The 21,624-nt window shown below is 47.1% G+C and overlaps 1 protein-coding gene across 3 annotated transcripts in view; it reads left to right on the forward strand.

The window, feature by feature from the left end:
- Window positions 1–21,624, forward strand: part of LOC147711676 (nucleolar RNA helicase 2-like) — a 490,700-nt gene that overhangs the window by 48,477 nt on the left and 420,599 nt on the right. For all 3 annotated transcript variants that reach the window (XM_086922391.1, XM_086922393.1, XM_086922392.1), the window contains exons 3-4: window positions 13,339–13,548; window positions 20,911–20,986. In XM_086922391.1, the coding sequence (XP_086778517.1) occupies window positions 13,339–13,548; window positions 20,911–20,986 (286 nt within the window). The remainder of the gene's footprint in view (window positions 1–13,338; window positions 13,549–20,910; window positions 20,987–21,624) is intronic.

The following is a 21,624-nucleotide window of genomic DNA, read 5'->3' on the forward strand; positions in this document are numbered from 1 at the left end:
GCAGGTGATCGGAGCAGGGGTAGAAAGTAGATCCCCCAGCTGTACTCGTTGTGTCCTCCCTTGCAGAAATGATGTGAGCCATGCATGTGCTGTGCCCACGACACCAAAGGATCTCAACCGCGACAGAAGCTGTTTATGGCACACGGTGTCAAACGCCGCGGAGAGATCCAATAGTACCAGGGCGCTCGGTGTTTTTACATCAGCTCGCATCCTAAGCTCATCCAGAATGGATAGCATAACTAGTTCCGTGCTGTGGTTCGCACGGAACCCTGCCTGATTGGTCTCCAGCAGGTTGTTGCTCTCTAAATGGCCTGACAGTAGAGCCAGCACATGCTGCTCAATTACCTTCGCCAAAAAAGGCAACTGGGAGATGGGCCGAAAATTCTTCAAACATTTTGTGTCCGCTCCAGGTTTTTTCAGTAAGGGGATCAAGCGAGCCTCTTTAAAAGCTGAAGGGATCTGTCCTTTGCGAAGAGAGGTGTTCAATAGATGCAGGACCTCTTCCTCTATTCCTGGCATTGCCATCTTGAATATGTCAGGCGGGCAAGGGTCCACCAAGGAGCCTGATTTGACTCGGCCTATGATTTTGAGCAATTCCTGTTTTGAAATAAGGGATAACTCAGCTAGAGGCAGAATGTTTAGTGGACCAGTGGAGTCCGGTATGTGCGGACATTCGTGGTGTGCAGTTTCTGCAATTTCATCCAGGATGTCGGATATCTTCTTTACGAAGAAATCCTGGAACCTCTGACAGTCCTCCTGGGTGAACTCGGGACTTTGCTCCTTGTTCACTCTGAGCTCCGCCAGGACCCGGAAGATTTCTTTTTGTGGATTTCTAGCAGTGGTTATTCTTTCCTCAAAGAAAGCAGCCTTCCTTGATTGTATGGCTAGTTTGTACTGGGCTAAGGATGAGGTATATTCTTGTTTGGAGATAGCGTCGTACTTTTTACGCCATGCCCGCTCTTTCTTCCTCACCCCGCGTTTCATCTCTGAGGGAATCATTATACCAAGGCGCCCCAGCTCCTCTCGCCACCTTCTTCATCCTGCGAAGAGGCGCCACCACATCAATGGCACTCCCCAGTTTATGCTGGAGATGTCTACATAAGGCATCAGCGTTGGCATCTGGCTCTATGTCTGAAGGATGGTGTTCTAGGAGGTGGACCAGTTTTTCCCCATCAAGGTTTCTCCATTTGCGGGCCGTTTTCCAGCCCTCCTCAGGTTTGGACATGGGGCCCCTCAATGTAAGTCTACCCTTTATTAGGAAATGATCAGACCAAGCACAAGGAAGAATTTCCGTGATGCCCTGGGCTGGCATGGTGGTCCAAACTAGGTCGAGCACATGACCTTTCTCATGTGTTGGTCCCTTGACCTGTTGGATAAGGCCTAAGGAGGAGACGGCCTCCTCTATCTGTAGTGCTTGTCCTTCTTTAGGGGACTTTTCCCAGTGATAGTTGAAGTCTCCAACGATTACCATTTTATCGTATCTTGTACACAGGTCCTGGACCAATCTTACAAAGAGGGTAGGGAAGTCTGGCGACGCCCAAGGTGGCCGATAAACCACCAAGAACACCACACAGACAGCCCCCCTCCTGAGCTTAACCCCCATAACCTCAGCTCCTCCAAGGGTTTCAGAGAGAAACTTATTGGCACGGAGGCATGACTGATAAAGAAGGGCTACTCCTCCTCCTCTCTTAGCTCCTTCCCTGTTGAAGTGAATAGCTAAATAGTTATCTGGAAGGGCCGCCACTAAATCGGGCGCTGAGCAATCCTCCAGCCATGTTTCCGTAAGTGCGAGGACATCTAGTTCGCCGTCTTCCAGGAGTGTGAAAACCTCTAACCTATGGCTCTGCAAAGAACGAGTATTCAATAAGCCGTAACTCAGGGTATGTATGTTGGACGTGCGCTGGCGCCCTCTGGTGCTCTTAGATGACATGAGCAGACCCTCGCAGCCCAGCCGGTGTAAGGTAGCCGGCTCCAGAAGGGACTTACCCAGATTAAGTTGTAATAGGTCGGCCCGTGCGTAAACCAGAGTCTGACCAGGGGTTCTGGCCCTAGGCCCCAGATGGTCACGGATGGGCAAAGATGGGCCCACCTCTGGCGAACCTCCGGCGCACCAATGGCGCGCCCGCTGCGCGTCTCCGCTGCGCGTTTGCTCCATGTGAGCTTTAAATAGGAGGCTGCTGACGGTCCTAGTACAACCACTAGACCGTCAGCTCTCCAAAATGGCCCCCGGAAGTGAGGGTAGAGGGCTCTGTACCGCGTTGGACACTCCCTCCACAACAAACAGCACAAGCTGCGGTGGAACGGGGAGGTAAGCGGTAGTAACTAGCAAGGTGACTTCGTTAATGCGCCCACATCAATTAAAAAAGTACTGTGCAAATAGTATTCACATTCAGCACAAAACGGTGATTTTTAAAAATAATGCTATTAGCAAGTATACAACAAATGCGGCGATTTTTAAAATAATGCGAATTCAGGTGCAAACAGATGCGTGCTAGCGTGGTCAGCAGCGCGACTAAGAACAGCGTTTCTGTGTCAATATCGGTAAATTCTGGCTTCTATCGCGGCAGGAAATGCTCGCCCTAAATAGGAGGCTGCTGACGGTCCTAGTACAACCACTAGACCGTCAGCTCTCAAAAATGGCCCCCGGAAGTGAGGGTAGAGGGCTCTGTACCGCGTTGGACAGCGAGTCGGTCTTGATACGACCGACTCGCTGGGCAGGGCTATGTCAACGACAGTGGCGATTCGTCGCCACGCCTGGCTGAGATCCGCCAATTTTTCGGCAGACGTCCAAAATACCTTGATGGACATGCCGTTCGATGGCTGTCACCTCTTCGGTGACAAGGCGGACCACGCGCTGGAACGCTTCAAGGACTCCAGGGTCACGGCCAAGTCCTTGGGTCTCTCGACCCAGCGTCAGCAAACGGGTTCGTTTCGTCCCTTTCATGGCCAAGGAAGGGGCGCCCCCACACGTGCTGCCAGCCACGCGCCGCAACCATCCTTTCAACGCGGTGGCGGCCGTGGACACCGCCGTGGTGGCGGTCGGGGACAACGGCGGGGTCAGACCACACCTTCCCCAGCAGCATCTACCCCAAAATCCTCCTAGTCCGTGCTTTCGGCCCCATGTGACGCCAGTGGGTGGCAGGGTTCGCCATCACCACGCTCACTGGCGCACAGTCACTTCGGACAGGTGGGTGCTGCAAATCGTCCGAAGGGGCTACTCCCTCCCCTTCGAGACCTCTCCTCCAGCCATGCCACCGCAGAACCACCGTGTGTCGGGGGACCACTTGACACTTCTGCAGGAGGAAGTTACGGCCCTCTTGGCCAAGGGGCCCATCGAGCGCGTTCCTGGGCCAGAAGTAGGGCGTGGTTGTTATTCCCACTACTTTCTGGTGCCCAAGAAGGACAAGGGGGGCCTACGTCCTATCTTGGATCTAAGGAACGTCAACGGCTTCCTCCGGAAGGAGAAGTTCAAGATGTTGACGTTAGCTCAGGTCTTGGCTGCTCTAGACCCACAAGACTGGATGGTAGCGTTGGACTTGCAGGACGCCTATTTTCACATCCCCGTCCTGCCGGCCCACCGGCGTTACCTGCGGTTCACGGTAGGCCTGGAGCATTTTCAGTTTATCGTGCTTCCCTTCGGCCTTACCAGCGCCCCACGGGTGTTCACAAAGGTGATGGCGGTGGTCGCAGCCCATCTGCGCAGGTTGGGGGTTTCAGTCTTCCCCTACCTAGACGACTGGTTGTTGAAGGCGGGCTCGCCCCAGACAGTCGTCCACCACCTTCAGATGACGGCAGACCTCTTGCACGACCTGGGGTTCTCCATCAATGTGCCGAAATCACACCTGTGTCCCTCTCAAAAGCTCTTTTTCATCGGAGCGGTTCTGGACTCGGCGCAGTTCCGGGTTTATCCTCCGGAACGGCGGGTTCGGGATATTCAGGCTTTGATTCCCATCTTTCAGCCGCTATCCCGGGTTTCGGTCAGGTTGACGCTGCGGCTACTGGGACTGATGGCTTCCTGCATCCTTCTGGTGCATCACGCCCGGTGGCGGATGCGGGCTCTGCAGTGGGACCTGAAGTTTCAGTGGGCCCAGCATCAGGGCAACTTGTCCGACCACGTCTTGATCTCGGAGGGCACTGCAAGACAACTGCAGTGGTGGCTTACGGACCGCGATTGGGTCAAGGGCAAGTCCCTCTCCCTTCCCCAACCGGAGCACGTTGTCGTGACGGACGCGTCCCTCCAGGGCTGGGGTGGCCACTTGGGAGAGGCAGAGATCAGAGGCATCTGGTCTCCGGCGGAGTCCCGGCTCCATATCAACCTGTTGGAGCTGCGGGCGATTCGTCTGGCACTGAAGGCATTCCTCCCCTTTGTCAACGGGAGTGTGGTGCAGGTGTTCACCGACAACACCACCGCCATGTGGTACTGCAACAAACAGGGCGGTGTGGGGTCGTGGACCCTTTGCCAGGAGGCTCTGCGCCTCTGGCAATGGCTGGAACGTCAGGGCGTGACTCTGACGGTTCAACACCTGGCAGGTTCTCTGAACGCCAGGGCGGACGAACTCAGCCGTCGGTGCTCGATGGATCACGAATGGCGTCTGAACTCGGACGTGGCGCAAGGCATCTTTCTGCAATGGGGAGAGCCTTGGTTAGATCTATTCGCCACCGAAGAGAACGCGCAATGTCATCAGTTCTGCGCGTTGGAGTTTCCAAGACGGCACTCGCACGGCGACGCCTTTCGGCGCGAGTGGAGTTGCGGTCTGTTATACGCCTTTCCGCCTATACCACTTCTGCCCAGAGTGCTGAAGATCAGGCGCGACCGGGCCCAAGTTATCCTTGTGGCTCCGGACTGGGCTCGAAGATACTGGTATCCCGAGCTACTCAGCATGTCAGTCGGTCCCCGATCCGCCTGCCCCTTCAGGAGGACCTTCTGTCGCAGCAGCAGGGGACGGTCCTCCACCCGAACCTGTCCAGTCTCCACCTCCATGCTTGGAGATTGAGCGGCGGCAGTTGAGGCCATTTGACTTGCCTCCTGAAGTCTGTGATGTTATTCTGGCAGCCAGGCGTCCCTCCACTAAGTCGGTATACGCCTGTCGGTGGAACAGATTTGTGGCATGGTGCACAGCAAAGGCTGTGGATCCTCTTTCTGCCCCTCTTTCGGAGGTTCTTCTGTTTCTTCTTTCTCTTGCCCAGCAGGGCTCTGCTCTGGGCACTATCAAGGGCTACCTTTCTGCCCTTTCAGCCTTTTTGAGGCTTCCTGATCAGCCTTCTTTGTTCAAATCCCCGATTGTAACTCGATTCTTGAAAGGCATCACTCACATGTTTCCACCTGTTCCGTTTGTGATGCCTCAGTGGGATTTGAACCTGGTTCTAACTTTTCTGATGTGTGCTCCCTTTGAGCCCCTTCATTCTTGCCCTCTCCGTCTCCTGACTTTAAAGACGGCTTTCCTGGTTGCCATCACCTCTGCCAGGAGAGTGAGTGAGCTCCAGGCTCTTTCTGTCCAACCTCCTTTCCTGTCCATTCATCCTGACAAGGTGGTTCTGAGGACTAGACCTTCTTTCCTGCCCAAGGTTGTTTCGGCCTTTCACATCGGGCAGTCCATCACCCTCCCTTCCTTCTTCCCGCCTCCGCATCCTTCAAAGGATGAAGAGCGGCTCCATCGTCTGGACCCAAAACGTGCGCTTTCATTTTACATGGATCGCACACGCCAGTTCCGGGTGGATGACCAACTGTTTGTTGGCTACGTGGGTGCGAAGAAGGGACAGGCGGTCTGTAAACGAACCATCTCTCGATGGGTCGTCCTCTGCATCAAAGCGTGCTACTCTTTGGCTCGGAAGGAGCCTCCTGTTGGGCTGAGGGCCCATTCCACTCGGGCCACGGCGGCTACCACTGCCCTGGGCCGGGGAGTCCCCTTGCAGGACATTTGCCAGGCGGCTACGTGGGCCTCGCTGCACACCTTTGCGAGGCACTACTGCCTGGACAGTCAAGTCCGGAGGGATGGCTTCTTTGGCCGTTCTGTCCTCCAGGACTTTCTGGTGTAGTATTGTATTGGTTCGCAGACCCACCACCGGGGTTGGTATTGCTGGGGTATGTATTCTAAGGTAAGGAATCTAACACTAACGTGTTTCTTTCAGATGAACAAGTTACTTACCTTCGGTAACGATATATCTGTAAGAAACATTAGTTAGTGTTAGATTCCTTACCGATCCCACCCATCCTCCCCGTTCTGCGAACTGATACCTAGGGTTAAGGACATCCCTTTCAGGGCCCTAGTTTTACATGGCACCAGTGTTGGTTCTCTCATGGCTCTGCGTCTCCTGGCGCGGAAATGCTGTGTGCAAAGAACTGACGTCAGCGCGCGGAGGCGGCGTCTATATACTCCAGCGACGTCATCACGGCGCACGACGCCGACGACGGACGCGGAGCCGCAGGGGACGCCTGCAGACGACGCCTACCGACGCGCAGGGGTACTGCTACGCAAAAGTTTCCGGATCCAGACTGACGCCTGGGGATATTCTAAGGTAAGGAATCTAACACTAACTAATGTTTCTTACAGATATATCGTTACCGAAGGTAAGTAACTTGTTCAAATAGCGGTGTTCTGCAAACCTGGTCGACCCCCCCCCCCGACCCCCATGAGTCATATCGACCGATTTCCCTTTTAAATATAGAGGCTAAGATCCTGGCTAAGGCGCTTGCGAACAGATTACTCCCGCATATCGCAGAACTGATCCTCCCAGATCAGGCTGGATTTATGCCCCGCAGAGCGACACGGCACAACATCAGGCGCGCGCACGTAGCAGTAGAGGCGAGGAGTAGGACTGGGGCTCAAGCGACGTTGTTACTGGCTGACATCAACAGAGCCTTTGATTCTCTGAGCTGGACATACCTACTCGCACTCCTTCCGCATCTCAATCTAGGGCCGCACTATATGTCCTACATTCGACTGTTATATACTGACCTGACGGCCTCAGTGAGGGTGGCGGGTGAGACATCAGAGGCCTTCCCGATAGGGCGAGGCACCAAACAGGGGTGCCCCCTTTCGCCGTACCTATTTGCTCTGGCTGTGGAGCCGTTGGCTGCATGGGTCCGAATGGATGCGCAGCTGAAGGGGTTTGAGTGGGAGTCAGGACCCACAGACAGAATCGCACTATATGCGGATGATGTTCTGTTCTTTCTAACAAATGTAAATCGGTCGGGCCACGGGTCCTAGAAATAATGAGAATTTTTGGCAAAGTGTCGCGGTTGTACCTTAACCCGCGGAAATCTACACTTTGGACGCTACATGACCACTTTAAGGTCGGGCCGTGGGCCTCGATACTGCAAAGGGTGGCCGGAAGAATTAAGTACCTGGGGGTGTTTTTGACGGCATCACCGGCTATTGCTTGGGAGCGAAATTTGGTCCCGGTGTGGGATAAAGTTCAACAAGAGATGAAATGCTGGTCCCGTATGCCTCTCAATATCTATGGCAGATCCGCTATCTTTAAGATGGTCGCCCTCCCCCGCATGCTATACCAATTGCAGAATCACCCGTACCCGATCCCGTCACAATGGTTTTGACAGGTCAACTCCGCTCTAAGCCAGTTTTTATGGGCCGGGGGAGCGTCGCGAGTGGCCCTACGAACCTGTTTTTTGTCCACGTATTGTGGGGGTTGGCGACATCAGATATATTGTCATACTACCAAGCGTCACATTTGGTGGACCTAAATGACTGGTGGTACGGTGACAGAGGGGACCCGGCATATGCCATTGAGAGATACCTGATGCTACCAGACACCCTACACACTATTCTATGCGCGGTGGAGGAAGGGACTGCCAAGGGCAACGCAGGTAGTCTTTCAGCTCTGGCCACAGTTATTGCGACGCATGGGATGGTGGGGAAAACTAACGAGGGAGACCCCACTCTGGCGCAATGGGCAGCTCCCGGCACTGGAGTCGCTGAGGGGCTTCGGAGGCTGGGACACGATAGGTATTTCTACACTAGGCCATGTCCTGAGGGGAACCACACTTAAATCTTTTCAAGATCTTAGTGATGAATTTGATATGCCACGCACACAGTTCTTTAGATATCTGCAACTAAGACACGCCCTTACCCCTGTCCTTGCGGGGTTAGATGTCTTGCCTGAATTCAGCTCAATAGAGGCAAAGGTGTTTATGGGGGACCTGGAAGAAAAGAAAATATCCCAGATCTATCAGACACTAGTCACACATTGCTCTTCTGGTCTGCAACCACTCGGGGATCGCTGGATGAGAGATGTGGGGGAGCTGGAGGAAGAAGACTGGCGGGAGGCTCTCGAGTCCCCCAGGGGAGCGGCTATAGCCGTACACCTACGCTTAATACAATTTAAATATTTACACCGGGCGTATTATACAAGAGAGAGACTGTGGAGGGCAGGATTGATTGAGTCTCCAGCGTGCTTGCGATGTGGCCATGAAAAAGGGGGCCTTCTACATACGGTATGGGACTGTAGTGGCCTGGTGAGATTTTGGACTGGTGTGTGGGACTGCCTGTCAGATGTGCTGGGATGGGACCTCCCTCGTACTTGGAAACTTGGCTTATTGCACGTGCTGGATGGGGTGGGAGGTAAGGTCTACAAAAGGCACCTGCTCCTGCTGGGCCTCACAATAGCCAAAAGAGATGTGGCACAGGCCTGGAAAGACCCCAGGGCACCCAAGGTGATTGGGTGGAAGAAAGGACTTGACTTCTGCATGGGACTAGAGTGACCAGTATTCGAGGCTAGAGGCTGTCCCCGGAAACATTATAAAATTTGGAAAAGATGGGCGGACTACAGGGGCCCACGGCTGGAGCCTCCAGCACCAGCGGGTGACATGGAGGGGCAGGAGTGGTGGGCATATAAAGACACAGATGCATACAATGGTGTATATGATTAACCCGAGCTGTATTGGAGAGACGTTGTGCAAGGGGAGGGGGGTGGTTAGTGAAGTTGGGGAGAGGGGCGGGAGGTTGGAAGGATCATTTTTATGAACGTCAAAAGAATCGCTGATTATGATGTACTGCACTTGTTACAGCTCCTTCGGGGTACGGAATGCTGTGTCTCCTTTGCGATTTCTCAATAAAAAAAGTTTTGAAAAAAAAAAATACGGAAATACTCACGTTTGGCGATTGGAAACATTACATGGCCTAATGAACTGGGACCACTGCCTAAAGTATCGTAGGAAGTAAGAAACCTCAGAATGACCATGGACTCCAAGCTGTCGATGAATGCCCAAGTGGACAAACTTGCAAGATCAAGCTTTGTCACTATAAAAACGCTGCGACTAATTTTCCATCATTTTGGATTTCCGCACAAGGTCCAAGCTACCATCTCCCTTGTTCTGTCCAAACTCGATTACGCCATCAGCCTCTACCACAGATCACCTGTATCGACCATGAAAAGACTACAACGGATACAGAACTTGTCTGCCAGACTAATCTTGCATATCAAACCGCAAGACCACATCTCCCCTACATTGGTTACCGGTTGCCAGAAGATCCACGTTCAAGCTGCTTTGTATACCCCATAAAGCAATACATGGAATGGGACCGCTCTTCATCAGGAATAAAATCACCAAACGCTTTCAACAGAGGAACCTCTGCTCTAAAGGAGCATCTTGCCTCAAAATCCCAAGATACAAGAAATAAACCATGGGTGGCACATCCTTCCCTGTTCAAGCAGCCAAACTATGGAACTCTTCCCCCCCCCCCCCCCCCCCCCCCCCCCCCATAAGATCCACCAACAACCACCTTTTCTTCAGAAAACTACTCAAGAATTGGCTCTTTCCCACATAAGCACCATACGCAAACAGAATTTACAGTATATCCCTCTGTATATAAGCATTTTTCACTATAGATATGTGCCTATCTTTGTGTATATTGCTTTGTATAAACATGTCGAATAATTGTTGTTGAGAGAAAAATAATAAAAGTAAATAAATAAAAATCATCTTTGGTCTACATGTTCTTACTTCCATTGTGCATCTATGTAGCTTCCATGTACTTGGATCTGTGTCTGTTACTTTTCTCCTGAAAAAGCATATCCAATGCACTACCCTATTTCTCACCCCGTACCTCTATCAATATCTTTAATCTACATATACTTACCTCCTTTATGTATCTATATACTTTCAATGTACTTATGGATCTATACATTTATCACTTTCTTCTAATTTAGCATTTCCAATGCACTACCCTATTTCTCAGCCTATACATTTATCAATATATCCTGTACATCCACTCTTTCATTTATCCCAAAACCCATACCACTACTATGATCCCCAAAATAACCCTTTCTAGACTTTCTCCTACTCTACCCCTCCTTGCATCATCTGACACCTCTTTTACTACACAGATCCCCTAAAACAAACCTTTCTAAACTCTTCCCCCTGATTCCTACCCTCCAAACTCCTTTTTACTCATCCAAAAGCCTCCTCCTACTGATGAGACCTTAAGAAAAAAAAACCTTCACTCTTTTATCCCTCCACTATCCTTTTCAATCAACATTAACAGACTAACATGTTCACTTCTCAAAGTTCATATTCAATTATGCTAATCCTTTATGGGTTCCAGAGTAGCGTGCTACTCGCCAATAAATCGTTTCAACACCCCCATCAGGGTTACAAGCGCTTAATAAATGCAAACGTTTTCCACCCCTCCCCAACCCTTCTCAATCCAAATAACTGACTAACATATCCACCACAAAAATTACTTTCATGTTTCACCATACTAATTCAACACGAATACGTATGGGTTCCAGAGTAGCGTGCTACTTGTGCTTCAAAACCCCATCAGGGGTAGCAAGCGCTATATAAATACAAACCTCTTTCCCTCTTCTTTCTGACCACCTACCCTTCTCTACCGAAATAACTGAATAACATATCTACTACTCAAATTACTTCATATTTTACTATACTAATTTTCAACACTAATCCTTTATGGGTTCAGTAGTGGAGTGCTACTCGCCAGAAAAACGCTAAAACACCTATCAGGGGTAACAAGTGCTATATGAATGCAAACCTTACTTCCCCTCTTATCTCTCCGCTATCCTCCTCACTCCAAAAAATGGACTAATATCCACCACTGAAATTACTTTCATATTTCACTATATTAATTCACCACTAAACCTTTATGGGCTTCAACACCCGATCAGGGGTAACAAACGCTATATAAATACAAACCTTTTTCCTCCTCTATCCTTCTGCTATCATTCCAAATCCAAATAACTGACTAACCTATCCACCACTTAAAATGTACTTGCATGTTTCACTATACTAATTCAACACTAATCCTCTATGGGTCCCGGAGTAGCGTGCTACTCACCGAAAAAGCGCTTCGACGCCTCGTCAGGGGTAGTAAGCGCTATATAAATGAAATTACAATCCAATCCAATATATGGACATAGCCATTTGAATGTACTCATTGTACTGTCTTGCATGCAGTGCATTATGGGAGGACCATATGTAAACAAAAGTTTAATGCTCACTAGGAACCTCTAGACGCAGCTTGTGATACCTCACCTACATATCTATATTAGACCTTCTATAAATGTTCCTTCATCACCTCCACATAGAGTATAACCTAATCTGGAATTAACATAATAATTTTGTCACATTTCAAAGCTACAAATTGTATAAATCGAATGTACAGTGGTACTGTCTTGCATGCAAAGCATTATGGGAGTACCATATGTGACTAAAAGTTTGAGAATCACTAGGGACCTCTAGGAGCAGCTTGCGGTACTGGGCAGTGCTGGTGTCTTGCTTACTAGAGACCTCTAGGAGCAGCTTGCGATACTGGCAGTGCTGGTGCCTTGCTCACTAGGGACCTTTGGGAGCAGCTTGTGGTACTGCACCTACCACATCTCCCATTTATATTAGACCTTCTATAAATTTCCCTTCAGCAGCTCCACAAAGATTATTTTTTCATTTCAAAGCTACTAATTGTATATACGGACATAGCTATTTGAATGGACTTGTGGTACTGTCTTGCATGCAGTGCATTAAGGGTAGGGTGGATTTACCATATCTTCAAAATTTATGATGCTCACTAGGGACCTCTAGAAGCAGCTTGCGGTGCTGCACCTAGACAAGCAGTGCTGGTGCCTTGCTCACTAGGGACCTCTAGGAGCAGCTTGCGGTACTGCACCTTTTATTTATCTTTAAAACCGAAAATATAAATAAAAGGCATTGTCATTTACAATGCCAATAGCTCAAACTCACGTGAATACAAGACCTATTGCATTACAAATGCTTGATCTTGCTTCTACCTGGAAAGGATCCAGTTTGGATGTTGGAAAGTAGATAAATATTTTTAAGGTAGGATGATAGTTTATTGTAGGCAGTTATTTTCATCAATGTGTAGATTCGGTTGTAGTTGGCTGGGAATGTTGGTTAGAAACCTCATTTCTTAAACCTTTTTGGAGATTTTCAGGGATTATCCCCTCTGCCATTGAGTCGATGATGGTTCTGGCTGGAATGGCAGCTGAGCTGTTGAGTCTGTGCTTCAATATGTCATGGAAATAGTTTGATAAAGTGATGTAATCCTTTTCAAGATTAGTAAAGTTCTCTGTAGATAAGAGGTTGAATTATAGTAGGATATGTGGCTTCAGGAATTATGAGGTAGGGGTGATATATAGGTTGGAATTTGTTTTATTTTTCTTCCAAGCTTTTCTTCAAGTCTTTAGCTTTAGATATGAAATGATACAACTCCCTCGTAAATAAATATTGTGTGTATGGTTTTGGAAGCTTAAGTATTCATGGGTCAGGAATTGGGAGATAATCTTTCAAACATCGTGCTTGGACATGTAGATTCATATATATGTCGTTTTTGCCTTTCTAAGTGAGTCTTATTGTAGTGCCAGTTTGTCCTTGCATTTAACATTTGGTTCTATGGTGGTTCGGTTGACCATTTCCTGATGCACTTTTGTGAAAATGGGCCTTTGTACATCTGATGGACTTTATGAAAATTGTTGACTTTCTGTTTGTTGGCCTGTATGTTTGTTTCTGTGTGCATGCAGTATGCAAAAGCCAAATATTTGTAATGAATGTTTACTTGTTGCAAATATCTGTTCTTGAAAGGTGCAAGAGTTTGTCAAAGGCAAGAGATTTTATTGAAAATGTGTGTTCCGAAAACCTTAGTCTGTATTTTATTAAAATGGGTAAGTAAATGCTAAAATTCTTTAAAACCTTACATTAGTTTTATTAGGGTCTGTGTTTTATTTATTAGAGCACTTTTCTGCCTCATGTGTTTTCATATGAAATTGTGTTCATATGTATGCTTTCAGAAATGAATGGTTGGTAGGTAACTGTTTAGTCCTCAGATTTCACCAAAATATTTTTATCAACAGAAGAAAAGAAAAAAAAAGAAAGACGGCAAGTCAAAGAAACTTGTAGATGAGAACTTGAATGATGCCAATGCCATAAAGCTAAGTAAGGAGAGTACTGGAAACTTAAAATTAGAAAGTTCGAAGCAAAGTTCAGTCCGCAATGGATCCCCGCCACTATTAGATTCAGCAGATGAACTCTCAAGCTCAGAATATAAAAGCGATGGCGAACTGGTAAGATTTTCACAATTCACAAGCCAAACTTCTATTGCTTCTTTTATCTGCTCTTTTTTTAATAGAAAATTAATGTTCTCAAACATCCTCTACGATTTCAAACTTAAATTAAGACCACTTACTTTCTTGCAAATCTGTAGCTGCTATTGCCCATAAATACCATATTTGGTGACAGATTGCTTCTCCATTGTATATGTTGCTTTTAACTAAAATGTGATTATTCTTTTTCTTTTATCAGGTTTTTTCTTTTTTTGGTTTCCTCTAATGACTCAGTCCTGAGTATCAGGCTACATGAACATTTTAAAATGTTTTTGTGTGTGCTGGCTGCATTACATGGTAGGGCGAGGGGGAGTGGAAAGACTTTGCCACAGATTTTAGGTCTCGCATGGCAGTGACTAAGGCTGATAAATCCATAACTCATTTGCTAAAGGTTTGTATCATATGGCATTGCCATATAAAATGAGAACTATAGCTATGGAATCATATCCTTTTGAACTATTCTAAACTGCTACAATTGAATATACATGTAATAGATTTTGTATTTTAATTTGCACCAGATGAAACCCAGATCCAGTTGCTACCTGCTGCGAAGATCAGTGCCTCTTCCCATTGATTTTGAAGTTTGAATATTTGCCAAACACTCAATTTATGTCTATCCAGGGAAAATTTAGCGTCTGAGATCTAAAGAATTATGGTTGTTTTATTTATTCTGAACCATTTGGTCAACATCCTAAACAATTCAATTGGTTTTGTTCATGTGGTTACATAATCGCAATATTGAACACCCCCAGTCAAATTGGGCTACAAGCAGTACATCAGACACCTTACCATATTGCATAGTTTAGCGTGGTACAGAGTCAGTGCATCATTCTGTATTCAATGACTCGTCCCTTGACATTTGTTCAATGCCACTAGTGAAATCGCCCTCCTTCACCTGTAGGTAGTGTCTCAGAGGATCCTAAATGTCCCTGTGCCGCGATTGGTGCAGAGGAAGTATGCTGTATGTCTCCGACTGGGTATTACACCATACCAGGTCATTCACCCAGTTGTCACCTCTAGGTGATCTGCCCCATCACCAGTATAACGCCCCCCTTCTGCTGGCCCTCAGTAGCGCCTGCGCCAAACACCTCCTGGGTGTCTTGGAAACATCCCTAACACAGCCCAACAGCACAGATAGTGGTGTTGGATCCGATTGGATACCAGTCATGTTGGCGAGCATCTCAAAAACAGCAACCCAGTACTGGCTTACTTGCAGATGTTCCTGTGCCAAGTGGTAAAATCCTGTGTCTGGGGCAGCGCACCGTTGACCGTCTGATCCTGTTTATACATGCTGAGCTAGGTGTGAGATGATTAATAGATAATTGCTTAGGTATTCTAAAGTACATGAACTTATTTGTACCCTTTGAGGATACCCGCTGTGAAACCATATTTCATCTCCTATATCCTATGCCCAACTGACTCTCACTTTACTTTAGACCTCTAGTCCCAGCATGCCTTGCATGATTGTGGTATACATAACCACTATCAATCTGGAGGGAAGGACTTTTGAAATTATGAGCGTCCGCAATTTCTATTCACTCATTTCATCTGATTAAGCTGGGAATCGTTCTCGTTAACTGTGTGGGTCAGTCGATGATATAAGTAGGTCTACTGCTTTGTAAGGCCCCAATTCCTTATATTTCTGCAATGTTCTATATTTGCCAGCACTATACATATTTCTCAAAGTTCGGCTTTGTCTATTGTATAGTCCTTTTCTAGCTTCAGGTTCACAAGTCACTTCCACCAAATGCAAGTAACCTTCTGAAGCCATAAATGTTATAGAGATCTAATTTGTTATGGATGCAGGGGACATGAACCCAGTGGTACTTAAATAATATCAGGCACGGACCATTCAAGAATGTCGACCAAATGGGTCTATATATACTTCAACCTTACAGACAGACTACTCAGAAGGGGGCTCCCTCTGCAAAGCCTTCGTAAAGGCAGGACATCTTAGTAGAGGCAATGTTTCATCATACAACCACTATAGTACGATAATTTATCCTATAGGAAAACTCGGAGTTCCAGCCGGGACTGCTTCGCTCCCGGTTGGGGTTTGATTATCTCTGCTTAATCCCAATAATCCAGAAGAACAGAATTCTGTACCTTATTTAACTGGAATGGACCACTTCACTAACAGACCAGAGGCAAAGCCTAGGGGGTCCAAGCCTATGGTAGATCATTCTCTGCATTACATATGAAACATTGGCGATGTCAGAGCTACCATTATAAACGCCATCAACTCCTCTTTACTAGCTGCGGTTAAGGCCCTTACTTGGCAGTCTAACAGGTTACAAATTCAAGTCGAACTCCTGCAAATGCTCTCCTATTGCATATTGACACTTGACAAGAAGTTGGACAGAAGTTTGATGTTTGGGTAAACGAGCACAAGGGTGAAGACAATGCGGCAGGTAAAACCGTAATTTACCAATTAGCCACCCTTCCGGACTTATTATCCACACTAGTGAAATATTGTAAAAGCACCCAATTGGGTCCCACTCAAGGTGGAAATAATCCTACCCGAACGAAGGACATGGGAAGGAGGAAGTGGTATATCCCGGCATGGGTGTAATGAAAGGCCCTGGCTTTGGACTGGCCACTTTAGACATGGACCCCCAACCTGGCACTATTAGTCAAGTGTGCACACGTAACAGAGTGGGAAGCGACCTCAGCAAGAAGGCATCACAGGCCAAAATTATGTTGATCACATATTCGAGCTCTGAGGAAACCAAGCAGCTGCAACATGAGGAGCAGCCACTTAATAAAATGACTTCAGCTGAGAACTCACCTGACACGCCATTGACCAGCAACAGTGTAAAGGAGAATATGCTAGAAGCCATAAACGCAGCTCGCTCTGAAACAATGGAAAGCACCCAAATGCCCCTCACACGACAACAAAAGAAAAGGTTAAGGAAGTTGTTGAAAAAAATAGAAAAAACAGGCTTCTCCATGCCTATGAAACACAAACCCAACTGCAAGCCCTGAATGCATCAGCGAGTGGGAGAGGGCAGGCAGGGCAAACCTATCCACGCATCTACCCAATTTTTCAACTAAAGTCCGCAACACATAAACCATCTTAACACCCACTTCAATACAAGCAAAACGCACATATGCCGTAAAGCGTTCTTGTAACAACATGCACTGAATCATACACCGTTCCTAGAGGCACAACAAGACAATCCTTTGTAATGCAATAGGCCTCACATTGGCGAGATTTCAAGCTATTGGCATTTTAAATGACAATTCCTTTTATTTATCTGTTTTGATAAAATAACACGAAAATAACTGGCATTGTCATTTACAATGTTTATAGCTCAAACTCTTTATTTCATTTTAAAGAAGCTGCCGCCATTGCCCCAGGCTGTTTGAAAAGTGAAAGTGTGCATGGCGTGCTGAATGTTGCAGGAAAGCATGTCATGCCTGCAGTAGGAGAAATTAAGACATGCGGTGTTACAATAGAAGTAAAAGGGCCAGTCCTCGTGGAAGGTCACAAATGAAGACAAGGTGGTACTAAGGAGGGATTAACAAGCCTATTAACAAATCAGAAGGCAACATTTACAAAGGACAATGACAGAAGCCAATGAATAAAAAGGAGTGGGCGGAGCTTCAAATCCATGCTTGAATACAGCATTCCTCGCTGAGCATTGCTTGTGCTGTCCAGACTCGACCTAAAAAAGGAAAACCGCGCTTAGACCATGCAAAACATGTCGCTTAGCAAACTGCCAAGGACCAACTCACAAGTAGTAGACTCCAATAACAGCGGCAGAGCAATAGCGCAACCATCCCCCCTTAAAAAAGTTTCTTGTGAACTGCAACTAACATGGAAGCTCTTCATGCGCTTTAAGGCTCTACATCATCTTTTACTTGGGAATTCTTGTTGCATCCTTTGGAGCACATTTATTACTATTTGTGAAAGGAGAGGTGTTGGTGTGAGCAATCCCGGGCAGATAAAGCCGAACATCCGTGTACATCCATAGCAGCAGCATTGATTTTTTTACCCTAGAATTTAACTCATGAGGCCCTTGGGACTCCATAAATAGGACTAACATATTTCAACTGCTAAACAATCCACATTGACAGAGTGGACTAACATTGCAGATGTTAACATTAAAGCAGAAAGCGAGTAATTTAAGGAGTGGGGCATTCTTCTCAACAAGCCAGTGATGGGAAACATACCCATATATACTTTTAAAAAGACAACATTCTCTGACGCAGGGTAAAGATGTAAGCAGTGTATTGAGAGGAACAAAGCAAATTACACCCCAGACATATGGGGGGGGGGGGGGGCGAGGAGCTCACTCCAACTGGCTAGCGATAAAAGGGATAGTTTTCTCCATGGCGCCACAACAAGACTCATTAACTCATGCCTCATAGCAGTGGTGGTGTTATATAGCTCTGTTATGCGTTGGGGAGAAGTAATCGCCTTCTGGCCTCTGTTCTCCGTGGCTTTAAGGTATGTTGCAGGAGCAATCCTCTTGCTGATGGCTTGGAATGGCTTGAGTTGCTCCCTGGGGTGTCCTTCTCCAGGGTCACTGTGCTGTTTGCCAAATCTGGCCTGCTGTCTGCGGCTGGGCGTCTTGGCTCTGCCTGGTTCCACTTCTTTTTGGGCTGTGGGTGTGGACTCCTCCCTGGAGTGTGTCCGGACCCTTCTCGCCTTCTTGCTCTGTCTTTGGCTGATGTCTGGCTTGCCCTGAGTTCATCCTTCCGTAGTGCTCTCGGCGTCTGGCTTTACTTGCCGGTGCCGACCTACTGTTTTTCTGCACCATTGTACCTTCTTGGCGCTGTAGTGGGACAGTCATCCTTTCCTTTTCTGCTTATTCCAGTGGGCTCTGCATTCAGTCTACCTCTCCTCCCTGGGGATGAGATGGTTCTTGTGTTCTTGTCCCCCCTTTCGGGCGCAGTCTGTCCCTGCAGAGCGTTGGATGGTTCTTCCTGGGTGACCTTGGGCTTCCCTGGATGCTTCTGCCTGTTTATTGCTGGTGGCACTGTTCTGTCTGGTCTATTGCCTTCTGGCGGTGATAGGTTCGCCTGCCCTCTTCACTTGGTGTGCTCCCGGAGGGGGGGCTTGCCTTTGCTCTTCCTCTTCTCCTTGGAGTCTTTAGGTTGCTCTTCACCCTCGGTGCTCCTCTTATTGTCTTGGCCTTGGGTGGAGGTTCTGTTGCCTTGTATGGGCGTGGGGTGTTTTGGCCTCCTTTCGCTTTGCCCTCTTTTCCTCTGCTGAGTGAGAAGGGGCTACCTCTTTTGTGTCTTCTCGTATCCCCTCCGGGGTCAGTGATTCTCTCAGTGTAGGGGTTCCCCATGCCTGGTGGGACGGGGCTCTTCGCCCTGTCCGCTTGAACCGTCCCCTGTGGGACTCTGTTATGTCCAGGCGTGTGGGGTCCTCTTGCAGACCCTCCTCCCCTCTGGGTATGGATAGGGTATCTATTCTACGTTAAGGAATCTGTGGCTAGTAGTCTATCAGATGTACGAGTTACTTACCTTCGGTAATGATGTATCTGGTAGAGACGATTCTAGCCACAGATTCCTTCACGGCCCGCCATTCCTTCCTGTTCTGCGAGGACTTTTGGCTTGGTCTTCTGCACTCGCCTCCATGTGGGCGGCTGTGTCTTCTGTGAGTACATTCTTTCCTTCTTTCTGACAGGGTGTTCGTCCTGTTAATTTGTACTGGCATGGTTGCTGCTCAGGGCTGAGCTCTGTTCTTTATTCTTTTCCCTGCCTTTGAGTACTGCATTGCCTGGCACTGCTCTTTATGGTGGTGGTCCTCACGATTCCTTTTTCCACTTTCCTGCTCTTTTGCACACCGTTCCTATACTCTCACAGTTTTGTCTGCTGGCTCTGCGTTGCGGCGCGGAAAAGTTATCCGAAGAAAACTGACGTAGGTGCTCCGGAGTGAGACTTGTGACCTCGCTGATGTCACTTATGCGGACGACGCCTGGGCGGAGTCACGTGATGCCGCCCCCCCCTAGCACTCAGGGATGCTGTGTCAAAAAGTTTTTGGATCCGTTCTCCAGCCTGGGGATAATTCTACGTTAAGGAATCTGCGGCTAGAATCGTCCCTACTAGAGACAGTCATCGAAGGTAAGTAACTCGTACTTCTTGCCTGAGTGTGTACAATAAATGTTTAACACTACCCTCTGATAAAGCCTTAATGCTCGCCTACACTACTACAAATGGAGACTAAGGTGCCTTCTACTTTTCCCTCTGCCTACCTTTGGGGATCCACTGGACTTTGTATATACTATACCAAAGTAAGGTATAGTGTGCACAGAGACCGCTTCCTACGGTATGCTATTACCCTCCTAGGGTGCTGCCCAGTAAACTCCTGACTGCCTTGGGACCCCAAGAAAAGGCCATATAGCCAATCCTCTATAATTCAAACAAAGGTTTCAATCACTTAGAACTGCACAGGGATTTCTTCTTGTCATAGTTCCTTTTGGGCTCTCCCTTGGTTAATGTGAAGTAGTTCAGAATCCTTTTCTGCTCTTCATTGTGTACTTATTATCTAACATAGTCTGGTATCTAAATTTAACTGATAGGGTAAATGCAATACTTGTGATCCTAAGTATTAAAAATGTGAGCTGCTTAGGTTGGCATACTCTGTCGCTGAACAAGGGTCTTTTGCTTTCAGTTAAATTCCATTTGTACTAGTACACATACTACAAGTTCTACTTAGCTATTCAGCAACTTAGGGCAGTATGTGTCCTTGTGATTAGAAGTCATGAGTCTGTGAAGTAATGCGCAGTCTTGGTGTTCTGTTAGATCACCCTCTTTCTTTGGAGGCCCAGGCCACAAAAGTTATTGACAGCTGCTTAACTCGTCTAAATGTATTGATAAGGAGAACCTGACAGTCATTGACCATACTCTGCATGTTATGTTTGTTAACACTGGCATCTAATCAAGTCTTCACTCAAGCAACTATGTCCGGTGTCCCTTCAAAATCTGCTCCATTGGCTTTGTTCAAACTGTAGCTGCCTGTGTCATTATGGATACCCCAAAGAGAACATGAATCATGCTGGTACTAAGATCTCTACATTGGCTGTCCATCTACTATTGAGTTTCTTTCAAATCATAAGCCATTGTCCCTTTGGTGCCATGAAGAAATGTAGATACATAAAGGCCTGCTCTGTTTTAAATCAGATGTTCAAAGTATTTTATTGGCTAAATGAAGTGTCCTCTTTTTGTAGACTTAATGCGATGGTGCAGACAGAATTTTTTTTTTTCAATGTTGCTCATCTTTAGTGAATTAATAAACTTGAATTGATGACGTAAGAAACAACCAAGCACCAATTTCTTAATGTCCTTTTTTTACTTTGCTTTTTTCAGGAGCTAACAGCAGAACAGAAGGAAGGTGCATTCTCCAATTTCAGTATCTCTAAAGATACCATCAGTCTTCTTAAAGGTAAGGCTCCAACTAGACTGGGTATTACAATGTGTTGTGCTCAGTACTGTAGTGTTTGTGTTACGTAAATATAGTCAATCAGTCCTTTTTCTTGAGCATACTTACAGCAGTACTGCTAATAAACATTTTGAAATTTTACTTTCCATAAATTATGAATCAACGTATTTTGTTTAAAAAGTTGACACTTGAGAACTCTGCACCCAAGCCTTAACCACTACAAACAAAATACATCGGATGATGCCCCTACTTTGAGTTAAAGATGGCAATTTTACATTTGTGCTGAGTTTGGTTTCGATGGGGAATACAGTCAATCTGTTTTGGAGAGTGGGCGATGATAACTGTCAAAAGGAATGACGACACACTAGATAACGAAAGTATAGTATGTGTGACTGTGGATACACATGCTCTGCATACTCCTGTCATCTAGTGTTGGACATTAGCAAGTTTATCTTTGAAGAAGACTTTTGACTCACAAGTGGTGTGGAATCTCCTTCCTAAGTAAATAATGCGAATGGGCACAACTCCATTTTTTTTCCACTATCTGGTTCGGACTTACCCAGAAAGCACAGTGTTGGTAATGTTTTAACAAGTTCTGCAGGTGCACATTGTTTAATTTGGACACTGACTCCCTGGGAAAA

This window comes from Lissotriton vulgaris, chromosome 5 (assembly GCF_964263255.1).
Source record: "Lissotriton vulgaris chromosome 5, aLisVul1.2, whole genome shotgun sequence".
NCBI classification, from domain to species: domain Eukaryota; kingdom Metazoa; phylum Chordata; class Amphibia; order Caudata; family Salamandridae; genus Lissotriton; species Lissotriton vulgaris.